The sequence below is a fragment of the Setaria italica genome, chromosome V (assembly GCF_000263155.2).
Source record: "Setaria italica strain Yugu1 chromosome V, Setaria_italica_v2.0, whole genome shotgun sequence".
Lineage (NCBI taxonomy): Eukaryota > Viridiplantae > Streptophyta > Magnoliopsida > Poales > Poaceae > Setaria > Setaria italica.
In genome coordinates, this window is record NC_028454.1 from 42,858,344 (window position 1) to 42,867,983 (window position 9,640).

General features: G+C 49.5%; 2 protein-coding genes across 4 annotated transcripts in view; one reads left to right on the forward strand and one right to left on the reverse strand.

The window, feature by feature from the left end:
* Positions 1–5,636: 5,636 nt before the first annotated feature.
* Positions 5,637–7,909, reverse strand: LOC101784606. 3 transcript variants are annotated; one of them, XM_004970716.2, is made up of 3 exons: positions 7,480–7,884; positions 6,775–7,147; positions 5,637–5,952 (listed from the first exon to the last, which is right to left on the reverse strand). In XM_004970716.2, the coding sequence occupies exons 2-3, from the start codon at positions 7,093–7,095 to the stop codon at positions 5,794–5,796; spliced, it is 480 nt and encodes a 159-aa protein (XP_004970773.1). In that variant the 5' UTR covers positions 7,096–7,147; positions 7,480–7,884; the 3' UTR covers positions 5,637–5,793. The 3 variants fall into 3 exon arrangements, with proteins under 3 accessions (XP_004970773.1, XP_004970772.1, XP_004970771.1); XM_004970715.3 differs by lacking the exon at positions 5,637–5,952 and adding an exon at positions 5,959–6,643 and having other exon boundaries at positions 6,775–7,144; positions 7,480–7,909; XM_004970714.3 differs by lacking the exon at positions 5,637–5,952 and adding an exon at positions 5,959–6,643 and having other exon boundaries at positions 7,480–7,905.
* Positions 7,910–8,079: 170 nt separating this feature from the next.
* Positions 8,080–9,640, forward strand: part of LOC101785543 (receptor protein-tyrosine kinase CEPR2) — a 12,831-nt gene continuing 11,270 nt past the window's right edge. The window contains exon 1 of the mRNA XM_022826739.1: positions 8,080–8,208. Coding sequence (XP_022682474.1) covers positions 8,080–8,208 — 129 coding nt within the window. The remainder of the gene's footprint in view (positions 8,209–9,640) is intronic.

The following is a 9,640-nucleotide window of genomic DNA, read 5'->3' on the forward strand; positions in this document are numbered from 1 at the left end:
TCTGCATCTTCAGTTCTGCGTTGCGTTACAGAAGTATACTTTGAAATTTCAGCAACAAAAAAAGCAAAATGGTGCATGACACAAAAATAGTGAATGGGCGTATCAGGACTTCCTAACATAACACTGGACAGCGTTGCTACCTCACGCTTATACGAAAATAGTAAGATATGAAAGGCTTAACATCATGTTTGCTGTCAATTCAAAATCATAACAATTGATTGCGCTAAATACTGCCTATTCAGCACAAAATTCAACTGAACTTAACCACTAGAGCACAGTAAAACAAGTCATAAGCAATCTTTGTACTTCCATTTTGTGACTGTCCCAGTATTCAGAACAAAATAGGAACTAAATTTATATAGAAGATTAAGTTTGATTACCATAGCATACTTTACACCTCACTGACAATGTTCCAGCTTCAGTTTCATGACTGCCTACCAAACACCAGAACAAGCCAACAAATGGTGCCTGTAATTTGAGTCAAAATCCTTAATCGTGAGAAACAGATGACAATACAAGTGAGACATCAAGCTCGAAAGCTGATACTATGCGGGTATGTAGGCAAAAGCACCTTAATCAGTTAAAACAGATCGGTTAGTGAATCACCATGCGAGTATTTATGCTATAAATCAGCTTTTCCCGGAGACTGGTTAACAAGACTCGAGCAAATAGGAAAAGTCATACCATATATGTGAGTAGATTAAAACCATGTGTACAAGAGTATCAGCAACATGATTTTAAGCAGCCCACTTGTGACCTAGGAAGGTAGAGCTAGTTCATGTTATCTGGTGCACATTTTGCATTTTTGTAGCCCGGGACATTTCCAAACCCAATCATGCCAAAGGTTGGAGGATATTTGATATTTCAGTCAACTGGCACATACATATTTAATGTTCCTCTCATAAAAGGTAAACAATTCAAGACGATCATAATTTCTGAAGTTAACATTGAGCATAGCAACTCTGGAGATCAATACCACTATATTCATAAACTATGTTGATCGATTAATATTGCCTAGTAGATAGAAGGTACCAGAGTTTGCAAAGGTCGAGACACCAGTGCCTTTGATATTTTCTTTTTTGTAGTTCCAAGAAGAATTCTAATGAAATTGGATTGATTTGGCAACAACTTTGGATAGATTACGTAACTCTACTGATCATTAGAAGGTATACTGGCCATCATTGTGTGGACTAAGCTTCGATGACAGAATCAGAATATGGAAGTTGGATGTAAATACATATGCCATCTGAGAGTCACATTGGATAGAGAGGGCTTCCATAAATATATTTACTATTTCCAGGGTGTGATCTTTGAATAACCTAAGGATCTTCCACACTGGGGCTTTCGAAAGCAAGTTGATTGGCCAGTTTATTTTTTGTTACTCTCCCTTGCTCTGTGACCCATCATTTCAGGATACAGTTGCAGTTTATCATACTGGTGGATTAACTTCCTCTTCAGATATTAGAATACAAATTGCAGCTTTGGCATATAACTAATACATTTTTTTTAGATTTGTACCATAACATGCTTAGAGTCATCATAGTACAAACATATGAAATCAGATTTGGTAGAACCATTATAACATTGTTATACTTAAAATGCAACCAATAGCAACCGAAGGATTTGACAAGCAAAAACTGAAAACTTAGAAAGCCCTGTTGTTTACCTGAACTTGAATATAATTACCAGAACTGAGCAGCACGCTTCAAATACACACCCAAAGAGTACTGAGAACATGAGGATGTTTCATCTTTCCAGACCTGTTGCAAGACAAACTGCAAAACATTAGGTGCTTATAATCTGAACAAAGTCCAGTTGAATGTTGAAGCCCAAGAAACTATCAAATTCTCAATAAGTCAAATATAGTTGTCCATAAGAATATCAACACAAGTGATTTCAAATGCCAGTGAAGAGTGAGTGTTACTACTTAAAATACCCACATCAAAAGGAAATCTTTGAGCTATGGAGCTAGCAAGAAACCACTAAATAGCCAGCCCTAAAACCAATCTAAGCATCAAAACACAAAATTTGATACCAGACTTAGGTAAACCTAAGTTAGGAGATCAAATCGAGCATAAAAATTCGACAGTAAATATATATATATATATATATATATATATATATATATATATATATATATATATAGATATAGATATAGATATAAAGGTAACAGAAATAGAGTAAGGATCACTAGCAACATAAAAATTATACTAAAGCAATAGGCATATTTAGCCAAGCCGCCAAATGGAACACTATTTCTGGCGCCAAAGAGATTAATAGAAGATGCGAACTCACAAACTGAAACAACGATGTATTGGATCCAAAATAAAGCATGGAGGCGTTAATTACACACCCATGCCCATGTATCGAGCCGCAACCAGAAAGGAAACAATCATGTTACCCTAAAACCAGTTCCAAAGCTAAATGCTTCAGATGCAGCACAGATCGAAGCTCCCAAGTTGCCTAAACGCGATCAGGATGAGGCGCGAGGCGCGGAAACGATGGATTCCCAATTTGCGGCGCCAAACCCAATCGCCCTAAACCTAAGCGGGGGGGACTCCCCAAATTTCAGCAAGCCCATGACAGCAGCAGCTCAATCCCTAGCGAATTCGATCCAGATTGACGCAATTCCAAACCCGGAGCGCCGGAAAATGGCAACCAGAAGCGTCCACGCTCAAACTCTGCACAAGTAAATCGTCGAGACAAAGCTAACCTAAATTGGAGCCCCGAGCAGAGCATTCAGCCCCAGGGAGACCAGAATCCCTAAGCAGCAGCGCGCCACGCACGAGCCAGGAACGAAACGGGATTAAACCTAAGCAGCGATTAGGGCTGGAATCACAAGGCCGCCGAGACCTAGCCCACACCGACCTTGCCAAAGCCGCGGAGCTCGAGCTAGCGCCTGCCTCCGGCCCCGAATCGCGCCGCCAGGCGGCCCCGATCGGCGCGATTGCTTCCTGGGATCCAATGAGGCGCGGAGAGCATCGGGGATGGCGTCGCGCATGGAGCTGCTCGAGGGAGGGAGGGAGGAGGGGGGCCGAGGGTTGAGGGGAAGGAGGGGGGGTAGTCGGGTGCGGGAATAACGAAAGGGGAAACCAGTTGTGCAACCAGTAATAAGCGACGGGCTCGTTCCCGTGGCTCGGTGGCTGGCTAGGGTTCTCGCCCCGCGCGGCGGCTGCGTCGCGGCACGCGGGCCCCGCCCTCGCACCATGGCGCGCGCTGGCGGGTCAACACGCAGTCCCCGTTTGCGGAAAGGCTGACTCGTCAACGTGCCCGGCTGCCCGCTGACATGTCAGCAGCAGCGTTGTAATTGTAACGTGCCCGGCGTCGAAACCAGGCGGCTGGCGTCTCTGGTTTGCTCTGCACGCAAATGGTTTGGAGATGTACCAGCACGGCAGCACGAGCCTACTCCTAGCTTTTCCCTTTGCCTAACATTCCCGTGCAACGTACTAGGAAGGGCCCTTTGGTATTATTTGTCAAAGTCCTGTCTTTTCGTACCTTGACGCATGCAACTTTCGTGCTCGTGTGGAGGTAGAGCCCAAGTCAATCACGTAAGCATTTTTTCCGTATTTAGACAGGGCGTACGGAAAGCTGCGGAGTCAACTGCCGAACAAGGCAGGAGTGTGCTGGTGCTCTCCATTCAGGAGCGAACGACGACCGAGCAAAGGGTGTGCGTTGGGGGGGGGGACGACGAGCGAGATTCACATCCGCTCTGGTCCCCTCCTCCTCTCCCCATATGAGCTGCAGCGATAAAGTAAAGCTTCTTTCTTCGTGGATCTGCCTCGTCCCAGGCCCACATCGTAGCGTGCGTTCGCCATTTTCCAGCAGAGAAAGGGACGCGTGACGCGCCCATGATACGTAGCAGGAGGGTGAACTTCAATGGATGAGATGGAGTATCGGTAGCCGTAAAAACACATTTACCAGGAAAGCGAAGGTGCGGCGGTGCGATCTGTTGTCGCATCACGGAATCTGTTGACGCGGCGACGATCTTTTGTCACGGGCGAGCGAACGGACAGAAAACCGCCCGCATGGCCGCTCTGTTCAGGGACCAAGGTTTGCGCGAGCCTGGCTGTTCCATCGTGTTACCGCAAACGCCAGTAACACGAGCGGCGAGACACAGGTGTGTGCCTAAGGCAGCATATCGCCAACGCCAGTAACACGAGCTGGACCCGCGCGCGCAGAGCTGGACCTGCGGCGAACGCGCACGCCGCCGTCTTGCCGTGCTGGCCGTACCCGTACCCGAGCAGCGTGCTGGCCACCAGCCGCTCGGTAGCTGGCCCCGCGCCCCCGCGTGAGGGAGCCAAGGCCGGTGCGCACGAGCCCTCCCCGGATGTGCCGGGGCAACGCGGACGACGTGAGGCCGGACGGGGCGGGGAGGCTGTTGCCTGTCCGATCCAGACGTTGGATCGAACAGGTAGGACACGCGGGCGAACGTGACGGCCAGAGGTTGCGACGCGGAGCTCAAGCAGAGCATGTAGGGAGAGTTTCGCTCAAATTAACAATCGCATTGCGCGTTTGTGAACTACTGACAATAGCTACAGCTGTATTACTGTGCACTGAACGATCCGAGCTGCTCAGCTTCAGACTAGCAGCAGTTGTTTGGTGGACCTTGTTCCTAGTTATAGGAGAAACTTGGATCTCGCATTGCAAGTGTGAAAGGGCCAAGGCTCGAGTCCCTGGGACCTTGTTGCTTTCACAACCAACAGCTTCATCAGAGCTCTGTGCTGGCCTAGCTACGAGGTCAGGTCAGGTCAGGTCACACCCGGCCGCAAATTTCTCCTCTGATTTCATGCCATGTCTGACGGGCAGGACACACAGAGAGCGTCCCTGCTTTTCTATTTAGGGGGTGTTTGGATACGAGGTGCTAAACTTTAACAGTGTCACATCGGATATTCGGATGATAATTAGAAGAACTAAACATAAGCTAATTATAAAATTAATTGCAGAACCCTGTGCTAATTCGCGAGACGATTCCATTAAGCCTAATTAATCCAACATTAGCAAATGGTTACTGTAGCACCACATTGTCAAATCATGGACTAATTAGGCTTAATAGATTCGTTTCGCGAATTACACTCCAACTGTGCAATTAGTTTTGTAATTAGTCTATATTTAATACTTCTAATTAGCATCCAAACATCCGATGTGACGGGTGTTAAACTTTAACACGTTGGAGCCAAACAGACCCTTAGACCGTCGATTTCTTGATCCCTCCCTCCACACTCAGAGCCAGAGGTTGCAGTAGTAGTGTAGACTTGTAGCACCAGGCCTGCCCTCGTCGTGATCTGTAGCAGCACATGGTGGCATGCACGGTGTATTTGTTGAGCACTCCTGCACGCACGCACGCCCCAAACCCCAATCATGCTACGCGAACTTGAGTAGCCAAGTCCCGTGGCATCGGTGGTTACATCTTACATGCCAAAAGGACCAGCGAGTGCCTGGTTGCACGTCAGATGGATGTGCCGTGGAGTTTACTGGACCATCCTTTCGAGGACCAATTCTGCTCTACCACTACTACAGAACTGTTGCGATCGACCAGGCGACCAGCTGCATATTCGCGGCCCTGATTGCGAGTTAACCTGGACGGTTGCGCCTGCCAACTATTGGCGATTTCGGCATCTGAAAGGACGGTGCATACGGACAAAGAATAACGGGCAGCCAGGACAGCACGTCCACATCAGATTCGCCATCACCTGCATTTACAGATTACAACCTCTCCGCTATACAGCACAATGAATAGGCAACGCGTACGGTGGCCACAGCTTGTGCATGCCGAACAGGGTTCCCGTGGAGGAATCAGGGTGGCATGTACGAGCCGTGGTAGTCGTGCGGCGGCCAATGCACCCCTTCCCTGGGGCACGACGGCGGCAGCGGCGCCGGCTGCGCCAGGTACGTCGGGTACCGCTGCCCCGGCATCAGCACCGACAGGTCCGCCGCCTGCAGCACCGCCTCCACCTGAAATATCACGCCAAAGATTTTTACATCAGAAACAGCCAGACCATGCCGAGATGGCAGCCCAGAAAGTAGCGTGCACGCGCACTGCATGGTACTCCTCCGTATCGTTTTATTTGACGCTCGCAAGTTGAAAGAGAAAGGAGTCGAAATATTTGACGCTGGAGTTTATCCCGTATCCAGTTTTCCATTTTTGCCCCTTTCATTTCACGCATAAGAACAGGCGACGCTGGCTTCCGACGCCTCCGCCCAGCTCCACGGCCACCCCGTCAGGGAATTCCCCCCGTCAGCCTCGCCGCCCTGCTTGTCTCTACCCGTCGCCCTTGTCGCTAACCTCCTGATTGTACTCCGATTTGATTCGACACGCCTCATCTATAATTGGATCTCATCTAACCAGGCTGCCTCCGAGCACCCGCCGTTTCGATTTATCGTACTGGAAGGAAGAACACAGATGGCCTTGGCGTTCTCCAGGTGATTGGACTTGGCCTAGCTGTTCGCGATCTTCTCCGCCTCAGCGTGCTCCACCGCTGCTAGGCTCACGGAGGTGGGGACGGGGGCGGCGAGCTCGCGTCGATGGCGCTTCTCGTGGTCCGTGAAACCCGTTGTGGCTGCGGCCGCCGCCTGCATCGTCGCGCCTATGGCCTGCCGTCACCGGCAAGGCGTGCAGCGAATGGAGATGGAAAGACGAGCAGTGCTAATGGAAGGAGGGGCAAAACGGTCAATGCATGCATTCCTTAATTTTGACAAACATGTCTGAGACGTCGAATAGAATGATATGGAGGGAGTACACGATAACGGCGAGCGGTGGCTGGTGGGTGATCTTACCATGGGCGGGCTCCGGAGCTTGCCGGGCGAGCGGCCGTGCCGGTGGCGGACGGCGCGGGGCCTGCCGGCGTCGGGGGAGTCCGGCGGGAAGGCCCGGGGCTTGATGAGGTGCTCGAAGATGGCCATGAGGAGGAAGAGGGAGATGAGGATGGCCGTGGCCGCGAACCCGAAGGAGATGGCGTCCATGGACGTGCCGAAGTCCCTGAGCGTGGACGCCTCGCCTCTCGCGTCCGCGGCCGCGGCCACCGCGGCGGCTGGCTCTGACGGCGTGGACGCGGGGTCCCCTGGCCACGGCCGCGACCTCTGCCCGGACCCGCTCATGGCTGCTCGAGCTAGGCGCTCGCGTCGTCGTATGCGATCGGACGTCGATCTACTGCAATTTTCACTTTTGTTAAGCAACCTTGCTGAAGAAATAGTTTTAGTGGCACAACATGGTGACTGCTCCAGGGAATGCTGACTTCTTTTTGAGAGGAACCTGGTGACTAGCTACTCTACGACCAATGTTGAAGTCACAAAGAATCAAGGATCACATGTCAAAATTCATTTCAACTATTTATACTCAAACAAGAAGGCTGAAAAGAACTCAAAATCAAGAGGAGAGGAAACATGAACAACGGAAGAGAAACTATGAAAGTTCAAACTGCTAGTCTCGGACTAGGATTCAGATTTCAGGATTAGGTTCATTGCAGGCGAAAGAGAGCATACCTTCCGGTTTCAGGCAGTGAGGCTTCAGCGCTAGCACCCTGCGCTCGTCTCTGAACTGAAGGAGGCTGCCTCTAGCGGTCTAGGCGTCTAGCCCTATGGACTATGGTTTGCCTGTGCAGCTGTGCTCATGGGCTGGGATCACGAGAGCTCAGTGTCGATCACCGAGTGCCAAGAAGAGCCTACAAAGAAGAGGTCCAGCTGGGCTGCCTCTCTACTTAAAGCCAGTCACTGAATCGAAAGTGAGATCTCAGCTGATCTGGTAGTGGCAATGTGGAGGGAAAAAACTAGAGAGGGAAAAAGTCTCGGAGGAACAAAAAGAGTGCCGCGAGAAAGGCTGCCACACTCATCTCCAACAGTCGATGCGATTGGCAAGGCTGCGAGGCTGGTACAAAAAATAATCCCGGAATCATGTTGGGGGGCAACCTCGAAGGAGTGGCTCCCCACTCCCATGCACGCATTCTGTAGCAGCAGGCCACATGATCATCCGCCTATAAAGATTACTTCCGTGTAGTCGAGTAGGGCGGAAATGATTCGAAGGGATGTGGCTGCTGTAGCTGAGGCCAAGCAAGGCCAGGCCAAAGCGCGACGAAAGCGAAAGGGATGGAATGGCCGGCCGGGCGCGGCGACGACGCAGGGAAAAAGCAGCTCGTGGAAAGAGGGGACGTGCGGCGGGCCGGCCTTTGCGCCGGGGACCAGTCGGCCTCTGATGCGCATCATGGTGCACGTCAGGTTAACTGGCCTGGCGGCGCACAGGAAACTATCCATTCGAGTGCATCATCTTCACATGCCAATGCCAGGACCCAGGAGCGACGGAATGTACAAGTTCTTTTCTTCCCAAAATGTGCACTTCATAACTAGTACTGCGTGCTTGAATGCGATTCTGATATAAGGAGCGGTTATTATCATCCGCGGAGCTACGGCGCACAGAATTGGCAATATGAAGTGACAAACGCTTTATTAATTTGAGGATAATGCGATGAAATCGGCTTGTCTGTGGCGGGTAATGCTTTGGGGGTGTGGGGTGGGCTGTCACTAGCGGCAGAAAAGATGGAGAATCCAATCCAGCGACATGCCAATAACAATGTCTGTGGATGCAGTGCAAGGCTATCCGATCCCCGCAGCCTACTGAAGTTTTTTTGTGTAGCGACTGTTCTGAATGTGACCACTCTTTAACTACCGATGCCCCCACTTTCAAGTTTTAACCCTTTGGTCAGTAGTATATTGAGTAAGATTCTGATCCCCAGTCCACATTCCTATGCGATGATTTGCTCAGTAAAATCTTGCTTTAGGTGCTACTAGTATCCTCTTAGGAAAGGGCAGCAGAGAGATAACTAACCACCCAAAAGCTGCTGTCAATGTCGTCGGTAGACTGACTAATTTTTAAGCCCCTTTCTTCTTTTCTGTTATGCTACCTAGAGTAAGTCTGCATCAAGTAAAAGTGCGTATGCGACGACAGTATTCAAATGTATGGGCGTATGGCCTTTTTAGCTGGGCAGTGCTGGTAAAATAATAGCCATGACTAATGATTACACATGCAAATTAAGTATAAATTAGCTGCTTCATCAGGTATGTATAGTCAGTTCGACACTTGTCTGCTTATATATTTGCAAACTAACTCCATCCCCAAATCATCTTGTCTCCTTGCCTTGAACAAGCATCAATCTAAACTAAAGAGAAGGGCATTAAAAATAGCCAATGCTTGCTTCCAAAGTTAGGGCTTGGTACTTGTGAGTTGGGAGACAACTAATAAAGCGCAGTTGCACACATTGCTTATACCTTTGAGCATTCAGCACCAGTGGCTGGCATGGCATGGAAGAGAAGAGAGCATCAACGAGGGCCATGATAGTATATGTGTTACTCATTGTATTTTGTATTCGTACAGACTTCATGCATCCCTGGAACATATAGGGGGTGTTTGGGAAACACCTGTTAAAGTTTAACACCTGTCACATCGGATGTTTGGATGCTAATTAGGAGTACTAAACATAAGCTAATTACAAAACTAATTGCACAGATGGAGTATAATTGGCGAGGCTCTCCTATTAAGAATGCGATGCCCGTATCTGGGATAGGATGAGCACCGGTAAAAGTAATGTGTGCGAATGAGCATTAGCGATGGTCTGGCTAGGACGTGGGTACTAGGCCGAAGGATGGAAGTAGG